Genomic DNA, 20,877 nt, shown 5'->3' on the forward strand with positions numbered 1-20,877 from the left:
ATGCTTTCATTATGTGAGTATATTAAACCTGAGTTACAAAGTGCTTTACATTGACGGAAAAAAACACAAGTAAAATAAAAAATAAAATAATTGAGATAAAAAGTAATAGCTATCATGCATAATTTCAAATTTTCTTTTTTATTTGCACAATAATAAAGGGTAACACTTTACACAGAATCAAAATTCATATTCATTTCATACAGTAATTGTATGAGTGAGCTGTTTTTTAATTGTGCCCAATATTACACAACGAACACTACATGTACTGGAGATTATTGATAAAAAATCTGATAATCCTATGTAATTGCATAATGTAGAGGACCTTGTTAAAGCCAGTGAGTGGAGGAGGATTAGGGATGAAAATTAATAAAGGTCCTCCCTGGATCATAATTGTCTTCAAATGGCTAGATGTCAACTCGGTGGATGGAGAAGCTGTAAAAAGACACAATGGGTTGTAATCACAAAGCCACTTCCTTAATTAAATTTTTTTAGTGACCTCGAATCTGCTCTTGGTCAATATTCCAACTGTTGCTCTTACTTAATGTGTCAAACTGACAGAGACACATTTTCCACATTACACCTTTAACTTTGGAGTCTTAGCATGTGTGTGGGGGGGAAAAAACAATTTTATTTCATTTTTCAACATTATTTGATACACTGCATGTGTGCAGGTTTGCACAAAACTACACCGGTGACTAAAAGTCCCTAAAAATCCCAAAACATATGTCTCCAATACAGACTGTTGGGTTGATTGGGTTTATCCAAAATGTTGTACAATACTACTAATGAAGTGTACATCGGAATGATTTCATCAGTGATGCAGTACTTGCTGGATTAAAGTCCTCCCATCTTTTCTGCTCATTAGCACTTATTATGTTTTAGTGTGCTGTAGATCACACTTCCATCTACTGGTTCAGTCTAATGAGCGAAAACAAGCACAGAAAAGAGAATGCTGAATAGTTACAGACTAATCATAACAACAATAATGCATTTGAGTTGATGTATTGAGATTCCTATATGAATTTGGAATTAATGACATACCATTTGTCGCACACTATCCTTTATTACAATGGTACTGTATGTCACACTCTCTTTGGGTATATCGTTCTGCTGGATGAGATTCACAGTCAGCATGATACAATTTCAGGGGAAAGACAAACACAAACAAACGTAGGCAAATGTGTTCTAAGGTATTGCTCTTTTTTATACTGTGTTAAAGGAACACGGCGACTTATTGGGAATTTAGCTTATTCACCGTAACCCCAAGAGTTAGACAAGTCCATACATACCCTTCTCATCTCCGTGGGTGCTGTAACGCTGTCTGACGGCCGCAGAGGCAGCAGCCCGTCACAGTACATGCAAGTGAATGGTTCCAGCTAGCAACGCGTCTGAGAATAACTATATTCTCAGACAGGTTTGCTGCAAAGCAAATCATTCTGCCCAAGTACTATATTCTTCCGCCTGAGAATATAGTTCCCGGTTTGTTTACGGTCAGAAGATGGCTGTGTCTCATGTTACGTTGTTTTTTGTACACGCTGTGACTCTACAAATCACAACATGTAAATAGGAACATGTTGGCGTTATTTTGTCACTTATTGGGAGCAGTAGGCTAGCTGGAACCATTCACCTGCATGTACTGTGACGGGCTGCTGCCTCTGGGGCCGTCAGACAGCGTTACAGCACCCACGGAGATGAGAAGGGTATGTATGGACTTGTCTAACTCTTGGGGTTACGGTGAATAAGCTAAATTCCCAATAAGTCGCTGTGTTCCTTTAAACAAAACAAGGTGTTCCCCTCTTGTTTACCTTCTGCTGGGCCCCTACATGTTGATTATGAACAATGGTAGCGTAGTGCACATCAGGATCACTTCCAATTTGTGGGCACTGAAGGATGAATTAGAAATTTGACATTAATCTCATCGTATATTACGTTATGTTACAATTGTTTGCTTTCTCCTGTCTAAAACACGCACAATTGTTTGGTTAATATGAATATAACTCGACTAGTCGCTTTACATGTCAGAGGTCTGCCATTCTGGAGTGTATATGTCTGTGTTATGTTGAATACTGATTAACCTTAGGTATCTCCAACAGGACTGCCATTAAGCCCTTCCAAACCCAGTTCTAAATGTAAGTAAAACTTTCTTTGATGTATATGATCTGGAGTTTTACATTTGTGATGAGAATTCTATAACTTACCTAAATCCAATAAAGAGCAGGCCAGAGCTGCTACATTATCCTACAGTGATATGTACAGAACCCACAAAATTGTGAACTCATAGAAATAAAATGGATATTTCTATCAGTGTACTTGATGTTGCTAACCTTCTAAGGTTAGCAACATCAAGTAATGGAAGGATACTACTGTGGGTATTACTTCATTTCTTACCTTTTGTTTTTGTGTCTTTGGATGACTTTTTTTCTGATTAGAGCCCCATGCTCACATCTTTAGCATGTTGACAAATTCCAAGCTTAACAGGCCAGTAAATTGCTAGTTATGATTGGACAATCGCTGTTAGAGGGAGTGGCGAATGTTGTGCCCACTATCCTCCTCAGCATGTCTAGTATGATAGGTTTATCTTAAAATGCATCCCAAACCAAATATGGCAGTTCAACAAAGTGTGTCCAAAATTGATTTTTGAGGTGCAACGTTACTAGCCTAAAGTCAACAGATTTTGTTGTTGTTTTGTTGTTACGACGTAACGTTATTGAGACAGATCGACGACCTCACCACTATAATGGCCGACCGTTGTTGTCATTCTCGTCGACTTTTGATGACGAAGATGTACCTTCGGATGACTTGCGCAAAATACGAAGCGACAGAAAAACATTTTCGGCGGTTTTGTTTAACTTTAGCAAGCTGGTGAGAGCTGTGACTTAACAGCACCACCAGTCATTGGGTGTATATTTTATTCTCGCTGACCGACTCCCCTCTTTGGTGATGGAGTACGGAAAGGAGAGAGTGGTGGCGTTAGTAGACATGGACTGCTTTTACGTCCAGGTGGAACAGAGGCTCAATCCAGCTCTGATGAACACTCCCTGTGTGGTGGCCCAGTACAAGACGTGGAAAGGAGGCAGGTGAGTTTCTGACACAGAGACATTGTTTTTATGATCAATGCAACTGAAACCGCTAGCAAGGAGACTGTCTCTCAAAGCAGGATCATATATGCCTGTTGTTATCTAGGTAGCTTAACGTTAGTGTGTTCTGTTTCTTGAGACAGCAGTGCATTTAAGTCAAAGGAAAGCAAATCTCTTACACTCTCAAAACTCTGTTCAATTAGGCTTTTCTGTTATAATCATAGCGACTCCCTGTTGCCAAAGCGCCCTGCCTGTTTTGAAAGGTAATAGGGGCAGAACTAATAGAGTACATGAGTATTATCAGACAAGTTCATGCTAAAGATACCAGAAAATAAAACTTAAAAAAAGCTGCAGAATGAGATAAATGAGAGGACAGGAAATAACTCACCAGAATGACTAGATCTAAGTTAAATGTGAAAGTTCATTCTTGAACTTAGAAATGGTACTTTGACAGAAAATTTGAAAAAAAACTGAAGGTCCACTTACTAGCTTTTCCACACGTTTCAGTTATCTCAAAGTTGTCTTTACTAAACTGAAAGGGGATTATAACCCATTTCTTGCTCTGTTCAAATATGGTCTCTGGCTTTGGATGTGAATGGCCTCCTTGAACTTTCTCAGGCTGTCCACTGACATCTTGACTCCTTCCCAGTCAATGCTGTGATTGGACAGCATGAGAATGTGTGTTCAGTTGCATGGACCATAAATTGCTGTCTCTGTGTTAGCAACTCATCCGCCCTCCTCTCCCACAGATAACAACCTTGGACTTACTATTAACATGTTCTGACGGTTTGTAAACATGACTTAAAAATACGGTTCTCAATTGAATGTCATCCTCTGTTAGTATCATAGCTGTGAGCTACGAGGCCAGGGCCCATGGCGTCACCAGGAACATGTGGGTGGACGATGCAAAGAAACTGTGCCCAGATCTCCAGGTGGCACGAGTGCGTGAGTCTCATGGCAAGGCGGACCTGACACAGTAAGTGCGGGTGATGTACGATAATGTGTTACCTCTACACCTATTCACAGTTCGTGGGATTGTGCCATAAACTCTGCTGCCAGGGTTCTAACCCACACCAAGCCCTGGCAGCATATCACTCCCATCCTCCAACAGCTCCACTGGTTGCCAGTCAAGTCACGCATCACCTACAAGATCCTCCTGCTCACCTACAAATCTCTCCATGGACTCTCACCACAATACCTCACAGATCTCCTCCACCCCTACACACAGTCACGTTCCCTGCGGTCCTCTGACAAGGACCTGCTGGATATCCCCCGCACCAGGTTGCGGACTTTTGGGGACAGAGCTTTCTCTGCCAATGCTCCCACACTCTGGAACAGTCTACCACTCCACGTCCGCTCTGCCCCATCCCTGCCCATGTTCAAAAAGCACCTCAAAACATTTCTTTTCACTAAGTCCTTTGACCCCTAACCCCCCTCCCACCCTATTTGTTAAGCGACCTTGGGTATCGGCGCTATATAAATCCAAGTTATTATTATAAAACTATTGTTTTATTAATATGATGAGTATGGTAAAAAATATTGTAATACCTCCGCTCCTGTGACCAATTGTAAAATAAATAACCTACTCACCCCTGTGTAGTTACAGGGAAGCGAGTGTGGAGGTGATTGAGGTGATGTCTCGCTTTGCTGTGATTGAAAGAGCCAGCATTGATGAGGCCTACATGGATCTGACTGCTGCAGTCCAGCAGCGGCTAGAAAACATGACTTATCAACAAATAGAGCCTCACCTGCTGAGGGCGACCTACATCCAGGGGTACCCACAAAGTTCACCTGAACAGGAAACATCTGTAGAGGACGCTGCCTTGGATAAAGGTAGGTTATAACCAAACTTTGACTAATCAATTACTCAACTAATTGCTTCAGCACTGGGCACAATAAGCTGGTGTTGACACTAAACAAACCCCCCAAAACTCAGGTAAGATGTATCCCCTTAACAATCATGTTTGTCCCCAGAGGAGCAGAGGTCCAGAGGTCTCCAGCAGTGGCTGGCATCCTTACCAGCCCCTCTATTAGGAGAACAGAGCCCTGCAGAACTGCAGCTAACTGTGGGGGCACTTATTGTTGAGGAAATGAGGGCAGCCGTGGAGAAAGACACAGGTTTCCGCTGTTCAGCAGGTATATCGCACAATAAGGTAGGGAAAACCTCTTTTGTTCATATATAATATAAATACTTTAAAGATCAATTATCTTTTGCTTTGCTAGGTCATTATTTACTGCCTACTTCTTTCAGGTATTGTCCAAGCTAGCTTGTGGTCTGAACAAACCTAACCGACAAACTGTTCTGCCTTTGGACTCTGTGACAGAACTTTTCAACTCTCTACCCATCAGCAAGATGTGAGTTCAAAGCACTACTCTGTCATGAATCATTTAGTCATCATAAATAACATTCATGCTAACATAGAAGTGTAAAAACAAAAGTTGTATACACTGTACCCTTGTATTGCTTATTTCACCTGCGCAGTCGTAACCTGGGGGGTAAGCTGGGTGCCTCCATTTCAGAAACTCTGGGAGTAGAGAACATGGGAGATCTGACTCGCTTCTCTCAGGCTCATCTGGGACAGCACTTTGGAGAAAAGACAGGGTAAGACAAGCCAGTTATTCCTTTCAAAGTCAAGTATCATAAGATGACGGGTGAACAAAGGTCTTTGCATTTATTATGTCAGACCATCACATTTTAAGTGGAATTGACACTTTGATTAACATAGCCATAACATGGCCTTCCTTATATATTGTAATTACTCTTTTACTTCACCGGTTGTCTCTGGTCACAGCATGTTTGATGCCCCATGCTTATAGAACAAAATGGCTCTGGGCAAAGATTTTCTCCTACAAAGACAAACCTGTTTGATAGAAATAAACTGGACTTGAACTGTAAGCATTTTATGTATACTTGATTACAACCCACATTTACCATTGAACCCCTCTCCTTTGCAGCCAGTGGCTGTATGACTTATGTCGGGGGATTGAGTTTGAAGCAGTGAAACCCAGACAGCTACCTAAGTCCATCGGCTGCAGTAAAAACTTCCCTGGGAAGACATCGCTGGCTACAAAAGAGCAGGTAAGTGCCATCAGTCTCTGTTTCCCCCTGTGTTACAACAGGAAGTAAATGTAGATGTAAATTATTACTCAGTCTTTAGTCTTGCATTGACTGGAAGTGATTCAACTTTGAGAGAATGTAGTTGCATCTAGATGTGTAAGGAAGATGATGGGATTATGACACATTCTTTTAATACTGTTAACAAATGTGCAATCTTAAGACATTATTTCCTTTTATGATTTGCAACATTGTTTTCATGTTCATTTATTAATAACCTCTGTGTAGGTACAGTATTGGCTTCATCAACTGGCCCTTGAGCTGGAGGAGAGGCTTACCAAAGACAGAGAAGTGGTGAGATATCCGTGGTTGTGACATATATTCCTTTCCTCTATTACAGCACAGCAGTACTACCTATTTCCTCAAGTGGGGTTCCCGTTGATGTTTTTATATATATATATATATATATATATATATATATATATATATATATATATATATATATATATATATATATATATATATATATAGTAAATATAACTGGGTTTCTCATCAGTGCCTGTAATTTCTCCCTATCTTACAGAATGGTCGAGTGGCTAAGTCGTTGACAGTTGGTGTACGTCAGCTTGGGGATAAGAGGCCGAGCAGCTTCTCTCGCTGTTGTGCTTTAGTGCGCTACGAAGCGACCAAACTATCCAGTGACAGCTTTGCCATTATCAAGAGTCTAAACACAGCAGGAAACCACCAGGCAGCATGGTAATTAGAATATGAGAACACTGTGAAATATTTAAAGTCACTAGTTGAAGGAATGCTGTGTGACTGGTTCTTCTCTGTCTTCTCCCCAGGACTCCACCCCTCACTCTGCTACACCTCTCAGCTAGCAAGTTCAGTGATTCTCCATCAGCAGGGGGCATTGCTGGCTTTCTTTCCAGTGATGTCACTGCAACCCAGAGTCTTTTCTCCACCACTCAGTCCTCTATCCAGCCACCTTCTGAACTGAAAAATGACTCCACATGCAAACAACATGGCACCATCCAGTCCTTCTTTCAAAAGGCAGCTGAGAAACAAAGACTGAAGGTTACAAAAGATGTACATGAGGAAGACGGCGACGATATAGGCTCCACAGGGATTCTCCCATCTTCCTCCTCTCACAAAACCTCTGCTACTGATAGTCAGTTGGAGGCAGATATCAATTGCCCTGTTTCTTCCTTTTCACCCTTTTCTCACTCTAAAAATGCTTCAGCCAGCCACCATTCTGGCATTTCCTATTTCTTCCACAGGAAGAATCTTGAAAGAAGCACACAGGCCTTAGCCTTGGCATTAAACAAGCCTGAAATGGAACATAAGCCTGGACTCGACAATGAAGAAGACTCAGAAGACACTGTTGCTGCTGTGTCAGGGCTACAGGCAAAACAAAGCTCATCTCAGCAGTCACCATGTAAAGAGTTAAGGGATGAACTGGACATTTTTCCAGAGGTAAACAGTCATCCTTCCAGTGTAGCCAGAGAAGACCTGCTAAACTGTGAACGCTGTGGCCAGGAGGTGTTGGTCTGGGAAATGCCTGAACACAATGACTATCACTTTGCCCTGGACCTCCAGAATTCACACTCTTCATCAACAGGTTCAGCACCCATCTCCTCCTCTTCCTCCATCATCTCTTCTTCTTCCAATGTCTCTCTAACTCCTCTCAGACCCCAGTCTTCACGTGGCAAGGCTAAAACCAAAGGCCAGACAGGGCCACAACCGAAAAGGCATCGCTCCCAAGGTGGGAGTACGGGCACTCTGGATTCTTTTTTCAAGAGGCGCTAAGATGTGCTGTAGAGCTGCCTTTTTAAATAAAATACAGAGTTCTGAGAAAGCATATATATCAAACATGTACAAAGAAAGTCAATGTATTTGCTTAAAGAAAGGAAAGCCATTTTGTAACAGGATACACTGTGACTTGTTTTCAACGATCAATGTTATTGTGATTTATTTTATAAGAATGTCTACAAATTACAGAAGGGGTCTATTTATGCACTTCGTTACACATTTGCCTTTTTATTTATAAAGGGAAAAGGCAATACTTTTAAGGAAACTATTTTGTAACCAGCATATATTAAATATACTTTTAACATTTTGTAGTCATGTACGTGATGTCTGATGTGCCAGCAGATGCCAGTAATCAGTTGAATATAGTGCAGAAATCCACTTAAGTGTGAATATAAAGTTTTCTTGTGAGCTTAAAAGATACAGAAAGTGAGTATATATTTGAAATACTGATAAAATGCATGATGGCCAGTACGATAAGAGCAATTGCACCGTTAGAGCGGAGTCGTCCTGTTTTGTTTACACTTTTTCACCATGTTGAGCCTATTGTTCTAGGTATGAGCTTTAAAAGACAGCTGAACAAGGACTTTATTCTTGCGTTGTCTTGCATCAGCTGGGGAACAGATTAGTAAGAACAGTACCAGGGAAATGAAATAACGACATCTTTTAAAACTCAATTTCATGTAGTGTGAGTCATGGCTTTGTGACGTGAGCCAGTAGAAAAAACAATGAGTGTATGATGACATGGTTGAAAACATTGATCAATTTTGTGTTTTAGTTAAAAGACGACACCATTAATCACCTGCTAAAGAGACAATAAAACTTTTATTCATGTACACCATGATACACAAATTTGATCTGTACATAAATATTGCATTTCACCCAAATAATGATCCAAATATACTTTTAATTAAAAGGAAAATATCTTAAACGTGATTTCAAAAAAGTGAAGATGTGTATGTGTCATTAAGAAGACTGCGAAAACAGTGAAAAACATGTTTGAATAAATTGTAAAATCTGGAACTACTAGAAATATATAAAATACCTGCATTAAAACAAACCAACACCTGATACTCTTTATGAAGGCTATAAAATATTTTGGTTGAAATGCGTTCGTTTTCCTCTCTTTGAATGCACACAAGATGTGCATAACAATGTGGGTGCAACAAAACAGGTCACATTTCAGTTGTCCTCTTTCAGTTGACAAATCTGTGTATAAGTCACGTCAACATGCTATAACAAATGATAAGGCCAACAGCAGCCTTGAACACAGAGTAGCAATTAACATTCATTTTCAAAAGTTGTCTTCTAAATATCAAAAGCTGTTTTAAGGAGTAGCACCAACTTAATTTTTTGTTTTTTGTTGTAAAACTTAGGGGTGTAATGGTAGACTACTCAAACAGTAGTTCCATTAGGCACTGTGTTAAAAAAAAACTCAAAGTTAGTGACATCAGTAACTTCAGTGAAGAGACGGCATCAAGTACATAAAACAATTGCTTTAAAATAAAGCTGCATCAGTGGGTAGCTTTACAAACTAGATAATCCATAACCAAACATCTCTGGGAGAACCCACCCCACCCCCCAAGTCAACAACAAAAAGCTCCACTGAAGTGGTTCTGTGAGAGTGGAATGCTGTCTAATAGGATATATCTAAACGGACCTGAGTAACTAAAGCACTTGAAAGACAGGCAGCAAGATAATTACCGTCTCACTGCACTATCGTGAGGCATTATTTGTGAGTAAAAAAAAAAAACAATTCTCACAGACATATGTGACATAACAAAACCCCATACAAGGTGATGCCAATGTGAGTTATCTTGGCATGCTGACATGCTGGTCAAGTTCTAACTTTGCTGACCTCGCAATGCTCTCCTTTAACTTCATTAAGTGCTATTGTCAGCAATATTATAGCTTGAAATAAAGATGGTTTAGCTTATATTCAACTGACAAGCTGTGTCGGAGAACCACAAAAGCATCTTAATGCTTTTACTATTATCTTACATAATTAATTAGCGGTTACTAAGAAAAGGGTATGATTTAAGAGTATTTGAATAGAGTGAGGCTTGTCCTTATCAGTCAGGCACTATGCTGGTCACACAGACAAGCTGCTGTTGGGTGATGACAACAATGACATTGGTGATACAGGTTACACCTTAATGTCCAAGCATCTCAAACTTGCAACTGTTTGTAAACGATTATCTGCCAAAGGTATATCCACACTGGCATTTATGTTTCAGTGTGTTAAGTGTTTTAGGAGTGCATCTAGGTGTAAACTGTGGAAGCAGCACTTCAATGTAGGTGTGTGTAAGCCATTTCCTAGTTGCCATTTGCAATATTGTGTTGTTCTTGACAGTCAAAATCACTTTGGTAGACGTTGCTAAGCGAATGTGGGGTTTCCTCTTAACAGTGCCGAGAAAAGCAACACTCTTTTAACCTCAACACCAGAAAGCAGGCTAATATAAATCAGGAGTTATTTAAAAAGATGAGGGAGAAAAATTAGGAGGATGGTGAAAAAAGGCTTTGGAAAAGGGTGATAAAACAAGAGAGATAATTAACAGGATAGAGTGGCCTTTGGAGAAAGCAGGAGGATGTTTATATAAAGCACCTCGTTTTTGGGTGGGACGGTTTTTTCTGTTGTTTCCTCTGAGAAACTCAGGCTTCGTCATCCTCACTTTGGGATGGCCGGTACTGGGCGATGGGCTGCAATTTGGTGACGTGACCGATCCCTTTAGTCACGCCCTCTCTGAAGAGAACTTTAGCTCCCACCTTTAGGTATTCTGGGTGCTTGATGAACTTGAAGAGAACCACTGCTTTCTCCCCTGTCCTCAGCTCCTCCTGTGGTATGGGGATGAATCATAAGATTAGAAAGAAAAGAGAGACAGCATTAAGAATAAACCAAATGTCAGACATAATCTGCTTGACATTGGGATATAACAAGCCCAGGTTTTAGAAGTAGAGGACAACTTTCAGACAGGAACAGTTGCAGCTCGGTGGATGAACTAACCTTGCCATATACAGCTTCCACAGTGGCGGTCTGTCTCACATTGCCAATGTGCACAGTAACCTGGAAGCCCTTGTGAAAGGTCTTGGCATGGAAGAGCAGCACAATCTCAGCCTCAAACATCCAGCAGATGGTAGGATCCATCTCCGGACTCACCATCACCATGCCCTGTAAGTGGAAAACACATGGACAATGTACACACATAGCTTAGAATTCAGTGTCTAACAGGATAACATGTATTATTTGAAATTTTTTCCAATATGAATCAGTGATGAAGTACCAAATGAGACATTTATTTACATGAAAATACAAGGAAAACACTCTTCGAAATCCTCGTACTCCTCTAAATACTGATACGGGCAAACAGTGTAGGGAGAAAGAAAGAGTTTTGACAAATTTGGCACAAACATTAAGTGTCTGACCTTGCGTAGTAGTGAGCGGTCGAAGTTGCCCAGGGCGAGGGTGGCAGCCTGACCGGCCTTGAGTACCCTGCATGCTGAGCGGTTTCTTTGGATGCTCCCGATGGTCAACTTGTGGAATTGGCCTGAGTCTGTGGGCCCTACTACAAGATGATCTCCCTCACGGCAAATACCACTGCACATTCAAAGAAAACAGTGAGTCAGAGAGAGTCCACGCTAAACAAAATAAAATGCAAGCTGAATAGATGAACATGAAGTAAGCATTCCAACACACGGACCTGTACAGAGTACCTCCCACCACAGTCCCCACCTCTGGCACTGTGTAGATCTCATCCACCTGTAATGATGCACACAGATGTCAATCACATCAAAATCATGTATATGTAATATGTATGTATTTACACTGCATCTAAGTGTTTGTATGCCAGCTTATCACTTGGATTTATTCATAAACTTAATCTCAGACATACCTGAAACTCAGTTAGCTGTTGCATAAGCTCCTCCTGCTCCTTGCTGTTGCTGAGAGGAGGGATGGTGTTGAAGAAGACCTTGAGCAAGTCCAGACTCTCTCCAGACACACTGGACACGGTGAAGATGGGTGTGATGCTGCCAGGGAGAGCACAAGCATGTGATCAGGACACACAAACATCACTGGTTAGTCCCTACGTTATATTCTTATAAGGTTTTAAGTTATATATATATATATATATATATATATATATATATATATATATATATATACACACTGTATATAGAGGGAACCCACACATCACTACAAAATATTAAACGGTTCATGTACACATTCAATTATGTAGTATATGTAGTTTCATACTTGGGTGATTGGGCAAACTGCTGTGCTGCTGTGACAGCATCGTCTGTATTGCTTACAACCATGGGCACCTTGTTACAGCCCGGCTGCTTCAGGACACGCTCCAGCTGCCGCACAGTGCGCTCCACTGTGGCCCGCGTACAGAGGTCGACCTTACTGATGACGATGAAGATGGGCACCTTCAGGGCCATGGCAAGTCCAAGATGCTCCCGTGTCGTTCCAGCTGGAATAGAGGAAGGAGAGGAAGTAGGTCTAGTCGGAGGGTTTCCCAATGTTGAATCTATTCATTGAGGTGCACCTCACTCTGCACCAATTCACATCATCAAACGTGCTTACACACAAGTGCACAAAGTTAATTTTAAGTATTGCACCTTATGTTCTTACGGGGATCAATTAGCATTAAATTATCAGGAAGGAATCCAGTGTCCTATGCAAATGGGTTAGGGTTCGGGGAAATTATGTGGACCCCAGGAAGAGTAGCTGCTATATTGTTAACAGCTAATGGGGATCCAAGATAAAAATAAAGGACTGTTGGGCCCTAAGATAACACTGCTTATCTGCTGGCACTTTATGTCAGTCTGATGGTCAAGAGAGCATGTACACAAACTGATAAGAGCAGGTAATATTTACCATGACATAGGATTGCTATGCCATCGGAGGAAGTAGACGGGATATCAGTGCAGGAGCATTAAACCATGAATGGTAATGGTGGATCGTGTTCCTTTGTCAACAAAGCTGACGTGTGAGAGAAAGCGATATACGTATGTATGTGTATGTATAGTAGATTATGTCTCGGTTTAGGTCTCAAGTTGGCCTACATCACAAAGGAGTTCAAGGGTACTAAGAATCAAAATGCCCTCCTCAGCTGAGCAGCGGGCTGTTTTGCCAGTGGTGTTTTTTCCCCAGTGCATCCAAGGTAAAGGTGCATAGGAAAAATCTAAGTCCATCATACCTCATGCAGGTGCCAATGTATTTGGTAAAGCATCACAGAACGATACAAGATGATTACCCACCCGTTGGCTTTTTGGCTTGTCACAGATACAACCTAAGACAAGCCCTATGCGTTACACAGATCCATTACCCCGTTTCATAAATAACGCTGTTGCTCTTGGGTTGCAGACACTGTGTCCCCTTTACGCAGTCCTCATTCTTGACCCAAATTCCCCAAGTATGCTCTATTTTAAAACAGACACCCACATAACGCCTACTGTGTGTTATTCTACTATTGCAGGTAGGCGACATCACTTTTGTTTCAATGTTTATTGTTTACCACTAAAAAACGCAAAAGAAAATGTACCATTTGTTAGTTAACTTTGTTTAGAATGAAACAAAGGTCTCGGAATTAAACTCAAACACAAAATAATCCAAACATTGCTAGCAATACAGCAACAGTAGCTGAATATAGTTCACCTAATAACTCCAACAGGCTGTAAGCTGTTGGCTCCGGTTTTATCTACATGTCTCCTTGCCATTTGCAAAAACAAAACATAACTTCAAATTTCCCAATAACCCTATGTTATTTATGGCTATTGCTTACAAAAAACACAAAGATTCTTTACAGACAGTCATAAGCTTTTAACGGTGTTCTTATCAGGGCCCACTTGCTGTGCCGGTAATGGCCCCTCCTCCACCCAGTCATCTGGCAGAGTTATCAGTGGCATGTAAATGTCAGGATGGCCGAGTGGTCTAAGGCGCTGCGTCCAGGTCGCAGTCTCCCCTGGAGGCGTGGGTTCGAATCCCACTTCTGACAGCTTTTTTTTGTTTTTACAAAATTACACACTTAATCAAATGGTGTCCTACTATTACAGCAAGAAAAGTAAACAAACAGTAGAGTAAACAAACAATATGTCTTCACAAGCAAAGCCAAAAACTGCCTAGCCTGTCCCACTAGTTTCAGCTTCTCAGGTTTTAAAGTATGTCCTCCCCAGTCCTCGGTATCGTACAAGCTTCCTGCACTTAGTCTCACTTGCTGTTATCATAAAAGGTCTGGGTTGGTTAAAGAATATGATGCCCTAATACAGAATATATCAATAAAATAAGTTGTTCAAATGCAATGCCAGTGATAATAGAGACCCACTAAAGGTGGCGCAATGCAAAATAAATCCACATTAATTTTATAAGGGACATGATCGAATTGCTTTGCAAGGCATTGTGGGATTTCATTTGAGTCTAACCAGCTATGTGAAAAAGGGAGGGGTCGAAAGTTGAAATTTTTAACTTAATGCTATGAGGCCGGAGCACATAGCTACCCCCAGTGGGCCAAGGACTCTGACATGAATGGATGGTATTTGAGATATTCGAGTAGTGGCAGGGATGAGAAGGAGGGGTAATGTGGCTGTGGTAGGAATGGTGGTCTGTTACATAAGCTCAAATATCACATGTTTGCAAAGTCACAGCTGGCCAAGTCTACTACAGGTGTACACAAACAAAGGCTCTCTGTCAGACTGACCCTGCAAGTGTCAATTACCAGCCTGTGTTCCTGTGACGGATCCACTTTCAGCTTGTCTTATCTGAATAGTAAAGTGACAAGATAAAGTGCATACAGACACACTACAGTACATTTTAACTGATGTATGATGGCGCTCAAAAATTAAAACAATCATTAGAAAACTAATCAATGAACACTCACCAATGCCGGTATTTGCGCTGACGACCAGCATAGCGAAATCCGGACAGTAGCTGGTGAGGCCAAAGATGGTGGTCTTCAGGTACTTGTGGTGACCCGCCAGATCAATGAATGTGATCATTTTAGAGGCACTCTCACAAATTTCCTCTGCTGTCCGAGACTCGCTGTAATTCACAACCTAGGAAAAAAAGCAATCATATCTGTGTAAAGGTATTAGTTACCATTAGTTACATACCGACACATTCCTAAGTTATTTATATGAAAGTATAGTTCAGGCTACATATATGTCACTAACATTACTTGTAGAAGCATAGACGCATGACATCAATATTACATTGTATGAAACTTTCGTTCCTCTTTGTATCACTGTTACCAAAACCCTATTGTCTTGTCTGATCTATTTGAACATCTCGTTAAGGCTAACCATAACGTAATGTATTTAACTGGTGCTGCTATTTATAGCAAAGGATGTATGCAGTACATAACTAGGGAACACATTTATTCTCTGGCGTTGGATCTTTTCTCACCTCTCCCTTACTATTGAAGCCAAGGATCTCAAAGCTGATGCTTGAAGTGCGTCCAGTCTGGATCTCATGTAGATGTCTGAAGAGGTTGAGCCTCGCTCTTCCCCGTCCATTGTCCAACTCACCCTGTGTCAAAACACCCAACATAGTGGACTTGCCCGAGTCCACGTTACCCAGTACAGCTACTCGCAGGTCCAAGAACTGCAGGAAAAACACAAAGAAAAAGCGGCGATAAAAAAACAAAACAGATCAACAACCAAAAAAACAACATGCCTTCACAGAAGCCCTACTAACCTGCTGGTCATCTGGCACCTTGCGAATGAGAACTTCAGCAATCTTACGAGGCACATCAGAGTCGTAGTCCACCTCTCTTTCTCTGAGAACAGCAATGTCGGCTCCAACTCTGTTAGAAAAAGAAAGACTGCCGTTTTGCTTGCCTATGGACAATGGCTTTCTTTTTAATAGCACATTTTAATTTACAATTTCTTTGGTTGGGGGTTACTGTATCTGATATCTTGACTTACTTCTCTGCCAGCATGTGCAGCGTCTTTAGTGATGTCCTCATATCTTCCTCTGATAGTCCCACCAGCATGCCATTATCCTCAACACCTATTTGATAAACAGCTTCACCTCTGCCCTCCTGCAGTCGCCATTTCATTTGTGTAGCCAGGTGCTCAAAGCGGTATTGCGTGGGGTTCACCAGCTTTAGCTAGACAAGGGAAAGACTATGGAAATCAGTGCCGAATTTAAACCTGGATTGTGGAAAGTTGAATGGGTTTAGTCTGTGGTTAATTAGGTCTAGTGCAGATAACTAGCATGACAAATGATTACCATAGGGCCGGGGCTATTACGAATCTGAAATAAAGTGTTGTTGATGAAGCAGGGGAAGCAACTGTCCAGACTCCAGATGCTAAAAATGCTCTCGCTAATCCACTGTGGTATTTGTTTTCCATGGTAGATCATGTAAGACTGAATTTATCCTGACATCTTACCTACATATTACTGACAGCTTATTCTAATGATGATTGACCTACACTTAAAACCTCAACATTCTTGCCTCACTTTAAAGGATGCCATAATATCTTTTGAACAGCATAGTTCTTGCATGACAGCTTATTTGCTTACCTTGTACTCTATATTTCCCTCTTCAGCCTAAGAGATGGGTAGAAAAACAAAGAGAGACAGACAGAGACAGAACAGGAACAACAGCTGTCAGACTGTAGAGAAGTGAGACAACAGGCTATTGATTTGTTAAAAGACACAAAGAAAAGCAATCTGACTGAATGAGCGGTCAGTGCACTTATGTGAATAGGTTGTCACCGAGAGCTATACAAACTGACTAGCTGCTTAGCTAGCCTTAAAACACAGCTACTTAATGTGTTATTAGACAAAGCATGTGTAAATGTCAAAATACATTTAGAGGTTAACTAGTCAATATCTCTTCAAGTAGGATAAGTATCCCAAATATACACTAACACTTATGATCACTGCAGGACAGTGGAGTTTGTTAACGTTACATGGAGATCAGCTGAAACAACAACTGAGCCTCGGAGTATGTTGAGACTTGTCCGGTAAACATTAGGAGTTTATGACCATAGTGCTATGAGGATACTGCTGCTTATCTCTTTATTATTAATTACTACTCAATATGATTCTAAACCTAACATGTTTTTTTGGCTAACGTTATATGTTAGGTTGAACTTCAGATAGCTTGAAGGCAACGTAATTCTTTCACGTTAATGGTCACGTAAAAGTGAGTTTAAGTTTAACGTTATATGAATAACGTTATAAACAAGTGATCACGGTAATATTTTGTTACTGTGTAGCTAGTTACACAGTCCTGGGCTGATTGAATGTCAAGGACGGTAATAGTAACATTAGCTAGATAAAGGTCGACCAGTACACCCCCCCCCCCAAGATATTTACAAACACAGCTGTTCCTCCTCTGCTAGCAAGCAAAGTAACTTACTAGCCCAATAACGTTATAGCAAGTGGCTTTTAATAAACACACATTTGGCTTACTACAGTGAATGACATATTGCAAGATGCTAATGTTAGCCGAATAAACCTATCTCATTCATGTTCCTTTAGGTTAGTAACTAGCTAGCTACGTGTCACTGGAAGCACATATCGACAAGGGACCGGTCTTCCACATAACACCGGTTCGAAGGCAAGTCAGGGCATAACGTTAGTTAACCCGACGACAGGGAATGCAATTCACTAATAAATTATTAGTGTTTAACATGCACATAAACTCCCATTTCAGTTCACATTGTTTTTTTAGCAGACTATGTTATGGGTCGTACATCATATTAGCTTGACTACGCTAGCGGTAACGTTAGTTGTGCGCGTAATTTCAGCCTTACCTCTGGAGGTAGATATGGGGTGTTATTGCTTGGTTTGAAGTTTCGAGCGAATCGAGTCTTGGGTTTCTTGTTGTTCTTTACACAAGCCTTTTTGGGGGCTACCCCGTAGCCATTTCCCGGATTGACATTGGACGCAACACCTTGAGATCCAGAGCAGTGTCCATTTCCTGAGCCAAATAACTCCGATACCCGCGCATCCATCAGCTACTTTGGGGAAATAACTTGTTAGCTTACCACTACCTGGATAAAATTATGCTTTAATATTAAAATAAACCTCAGCCCAGGCAAGCAGGTGGTGTTATTTAAGTGGAATTAGCCTGCTAGTGGTAGCTTAAAGCCCCCAAAATAAAAACAAAGCACCGGCCACCCCAAACTCTTCAAACCGAACAATAACAGCACCGTCCGACGTCGATTTGAGGTCAGTGCCTACGTCACAGTCCTAAATGTCAAGGGGTGTGCCTGATTTGAACAACTGGAGAGCGCGAGTGAGCGGTTCTATTTGTTTTCTCACTAACACCAGATTGCATGTAGGTTTAAACCCCGCCCGCATAACTACCTAGGTTCTAACAGCGTATACACTCCAGATGAACACCGTTTTACAGAGCTTTGCATCAGACGAAAAAGGAAAGATAACTTGTTTACAAAGACTTTGACAGGTTGCTCACAAAAGATGATGCCAAGATCGAAACATGTGTAATCAACTTAACGGTTAATATTTAGAGGCTTTACTGATTCAGTTATATTCATATTCAGTGATTTTGTGGAAACATAAGATTATATTCAGGCTTAAAACTCAACTCAGAAAACGACAAAACAATACAAAACGTATACAAAACTATTATCATAAAGGTTTTGCTTCATTGTTTCCTCAACAAAAGGCATATTTACAGTGTGATCAGTTTGACGTGGTTGAAATTCTTTCACTTTCTGTTACGCACCCTTTAAAAGCTACAGGCCTATTCCTCAACATAGAGTTTAGGTTGTGCAATGTTATAGCCTACTGCTTAACAATTATTATCTTGTCTATCATACAGCATTATAGAACAATATTGGTTTTGTGAGACTGTTATTGTTTCACCTGACAAAAACAACCATAGAAACAAACAGAGAGATAGACTCTTGTGTGGTGCAGCTGGGAACAAGAGTGCCATAAGGTGTTCGGTTGAAAATCTGACTACATTGGTCCAACATTAAGAAAGACTAACACATTTGTTGGCCAAAATCTTCAACACATCATTTGAAAGTGGGTCTTCATTACTCCATTAGTTTGTTCAATCACTTCCTGATTGTGTAGACTTTTGTAAATGTTACTTATAGCCTACTGGGTTTGGTTAAATTTGTCTAACACATTTGTTTTGCAAATTAGTCTGGATATTAGTTGCACTTGCACTTTTACTCAAGATTATCTTTAGATTTTACTTCTAGTAACATAAAATACCTTAACAGTTATTATACTGCTTATCGCAGGACATTTTAGTTTGTCCAAAAATATGGCACTTCTACAAAGACCTGTTGAAAGAACAACATGCTTTAGTTCCATTTTTTTTTTTTTACAGTACTCAGGACAAACTGTGACTGCTTGTTCCTGCTAAGAGACTGGAATTTGAGAAAAGTCAGCCAACTCCCCTGTGGGAAATGAATACTTCCATAGTGTGGCATTTCTGAAGGTCTACACTGATTGGTCAGGCAACCTCTGATGTAGGAGCTCAGCCCATTCAGTCCTGGCTGAGAGAACTGTTATGGGATTTTTACAGCCTTAAATTCCTGCAAATGTCCACATTCATATCCGCACTCACACACAACACTCTCTTGGTTCTGCTCTTTCGGTCAGCATGAACTGTCCATTGGTAATTCTGCTCTGTGTGGGACTTCTGCACCAGACTGCGAGGGCCGTCCATATGGAAAAACTAGCAGACAACAAGATTTGTGGAGATGCAGATTGCTCATGTAAGTCTGAGCATTAAAGAGAAGCATGACGCAGTGTGTATCCTGAAAACGGTTCAGTATTAAAAATGATGTAATAAAATGCATCTACTTGATAACTTTAAAAAAATAGTTTGTTCCATCTATATTTCCTTTTCCTTTTTGTTTTCTGTCCTTTATTAGATGTTCTCTCCATGGCCACAGCCTTGGATGACTTCATAGCTCCTGACTGCAGATTCATCAACATCAAGATGGGTCAGATGGTCTATGTGTATTCTAAACTCGTACCAGAGGAGGGCGCTGGAGTATTCTGGTCTGGAAGTGTATGTGAATATTTTTGTTACATGTTATTTATTAGTAGTGCTGCTTACAATCAGTTACAAATGCAAGACAGGATGTGCAGCAGCTTTGCCAAACAAATAAGAACCTTCGGGCCTTTTTGACAAGAGCAAAATGTCAAGAAAGACATTTGTTTAAATATTCAATTTCATTGTAGCTAAAATGAACAAGCATTGAAATTACTTTAAGTTTAGTAAGGGAGGTTAAATGTGGGGCATGTTAAATTGTTAGAAAGGCCATGTCATTTTCACTGGCAGGTTTACAGTGAGCGGTATGTGGACCAGATGGGCATCATTGGATACTTCCCTGCAACTATGGTGAATGAGACAAAGAAGTTTACAGAAGACATAGTTAAGATTCCCACATCTGTGAGCATATTTGTCTCTTTTATAGGACAATATCTGAGATGAATACTTGTTTTCATTCTCTATTCATTTTCTGGAGTAATATGTGGTTGGCAACATTAATCTCATGCTATTCATTTTGTTTTGCCTTTTTTCAGAACATGGACTTCTACTGTGATTAAGACATGACAGACTGAAGCCTCTTTCTTCCCAAGTCTTGCTTTTAGTAACTCTGGCTTTTATAAAGGAGAGTAGTTCCTCTCTTGGGCCAGTGTGTCAGACCATGTCCTATTACATCTTGTGGTGTTGACTCCAACTGGAACACAAACCTGGACACTCTCAGCCCTCCATAAGCCCACAGTCTGACACCTATCTGTCTTGCTTTGTCTCAACAAGACACTTTGCTCAATAAACCCTTTTTCATGTCAATAGAAAATGCTGATTATTTGAAAATATAAGACTTTTTTTTCCTCCAGATTGCTACTTTGACTTTTTAGGGTGGGTAACTGCAATGTTATTGTACATTTCTGCTGACACATCTAGTAACTGACTTTGAATTGCTGTG

At 40.7% G+C, this 20,877-nt stretch overlaps 3 protein-coding genes, 1 long non-coding RNA gene and 1 other non-coding gene across 7 annotated transcripts; 3 read left to right on the top strand and 2 right to left on the bottom strand.

Moving 5' to 3' along the window:
- Positions 1 to 7: 7 nt before the first annotated feature.
- Positions 8 to 2,177, bottom strand: LOC116050936. Of its 3 annotated transcripts, XR_004895256.1 has the most exons (4): positions 1,806 to 2,172; positions 1,042 to 1,107; positions 827 to 918; positions 8 to 432 (listed from the first exon to the last, which is right to left on the bottom strand). It is a non-coding gene; the product is annotated as an uncharacterized LOC116050936 (long non-coding RNA). The 3 variants fall into 3 exon arrangements; XR_004895257.1 differs by having other exon boundaries at positions 8 to 918; positions 1,042 to 1,110; positions 1,806 to 2,177; XR_004105212.2 differs by having other exon boundaries at positions 8 to 918; positions 1,806 to 2,171.
- A 558-nt stretch (positions 2,178 to 2,735) lies between these two features.
- polh (polymerase (DNA directed), eta) lies at positions 2,736 to 8,465 on the top strand. The gene is made up of 10 exons (XM_031306784.2): positions 2,736 to 3,077; positions 3,919 to 4,053; positions 4,678 to 4,910; positions 5,052 to 5,230; positions 5,329 to 5,432; positions 5,560 to 5,679; positions 6,033 to 6,156; positions 6,421 to 6,486; positions 6,716 to 6,888; positions 6,978 to 8,465. The coding sequence occupies exons 1-10, from the start codon at positions 2,941 to 2,943 to the stop codon at positions 7,939 to 7,941; spliced, it is 2,235 nt and encodes a 744-aa protein (XP_031162644.1). The 5' UTR covers positions 2,736 to 2,940; the 3' UTR covers positions 7,942 to 8,465.
- Positions 8,466 to 8,748: 283 nt separating this feature from the next.
- On the bottom strand, positions 8,749 to 18,131 carry gtpbp2a (GTP binding protein 2a). Its single transcript, XM_031306791.2, has 12 exons — positions 17,707 to 18,131; positions 16,466 to 16,492; positions 15,865 to 16,049; positions 15,635 to 15,743; positions 15,344 to 15,541; positions 14,820 to 14,994; positions 12,194 to 12,413; positions 11,832 to 11,967; positions 11,640 to 11,698; positions 11,365 to 11,536; positions 10,946 to 11,110; positions 8,749 to 10,776 (listed from the first exon to the last, which is right to left on the bottom strand). The coding sequence occupies exons 1-12, from the start codon at positions 17,905 to 17,907 to the stop codon at positions 10,594 to 10,596; spliced, it is 1,830 nt and encodes a 609-aa protein (XP_031162651.1). The 5' UTR covers positions 17,908 to 18,131; the 3' UTR covers positions 8,749 to 10,593.
- On the top strand, positions 13,858 to 13,940 carry trnal-cag. Its single transcript has one exon. It is a non-coding gene; the product is annotated as a tRNA-Leu (tRNA).
- Positions 18,132 to 19,390: 1,259 nt separating the features above from the next.
- LOC116055049 (otoraplin) lies at positions 19,391 to 20,736 on the top strand. Its single transcript, XM_031306801.2, has 4 exons — positions 19,391 to 19,653; positions 19,813 to 19,952; positions 20,226 to 20,336; positions 20,471 to 20,736. Exons 1-4 carry the CDS (start codon positions 19,539 to 19,541, stop codon positions 20,492 to 20,494), a joined length of 390 nt encoding a protein of 129 aa, XP_031162661.1. The 5' UTR covers positions 19,391 to 19,538; the 3' UTR covers positions 20,495 to 20,736.
- Positions 20,737 to 20,877: the final 141 nt, after the last annotated feature.

This window comes from Sander lucioperca, chromosome 15 (assembly GCF_008315115.2).
Source record: "Sander lucioperca isolate FBNREF2018 chromosome 15, SLUC_FBN_1.2, whole genome shotgun sequence".
Taxonomy (NCBI): domain Eukaryota; kingdom Metazoa; phylum Chordata; class Actinopteri; order Perciformes; family Percidae; genus Sander; species Sander lucioperca.

What these genes read in the sequence shown, in the direction of transcription:
- polh (XM_031306784.2), top strand. Translation starts at nt 2,941, where the DNA reads ATGGAGTACGGAAAGGAGAGAGTGGTGGCGTTAGTAGACATGGACTGC. An exon ending in CAGGTATATCGCACAATAAG is followed by an intron (nt 5,231 to 5,328) that starts GTAGGGAAAACC and finishes TACTTCTTTCAG; the next exon opens with GTATTGTCCAAGCTAGCTTG. An exon ending in CACTTTGGAGAAAAGACAGG is followed by an intron (nt 5,680 to 6,032) that starts GTAAGACAAGCC and finishes TCTCCTTTGCAG; the next exon opens with CCAGTGGCTGTATGACTTAT.
- gtpbp2a (XM_031306791.2), bottom strand. Translation starts at nt 17,907, where the DNA reads ATGGATGCGCGGGTATCGGAGTTATTTGGCTCAGGAAATGGACACTGC. An exon ending in AGGTGCCAGATGACCAGCAG is followed by an intron (nt 15,542 to 15,634) that starts GTTAGTAGGGCT and finishes TTTTTCCTGCAG; the next exon opens with TTCTTGGACCTGCGAGTAGC. An exon ending in GTGGGAGGTACTCTGTACAG is followed by an intron (nt 11,537 to 11,639) that starts GTCCGTGTGTTG and finishes TTGAATGTGCAG; the next exon opens with TGGTATTTGCCGTGAGGGAG.
- LOC116055049 (XM_031306801.2), top strand. Translation starts at nt 19,539, where the DNA reads ATGAACTGTCCATTGGTAATTCTGCTCTGTGTGGGACTTCTGCACCAG. An exon ending in TGGAGATGCAGATTGCTCAT is followed by an intron (nt 19,654 to 19,812) that starts GTAAGTCTGAGC and finishes GTCCTTTATTAG; the next exon opens with ATGTTCTCTCCATGGCCACA. An exon ending in GAGTATTCTGGTCTGGAAGT is followed by an intron (nt 19,953 to 20,225) that starts GTATGTGAATAT and finishes TTTCACTGGCAG; the next exon opens with GTTTACAGTGAGCGGTATGT.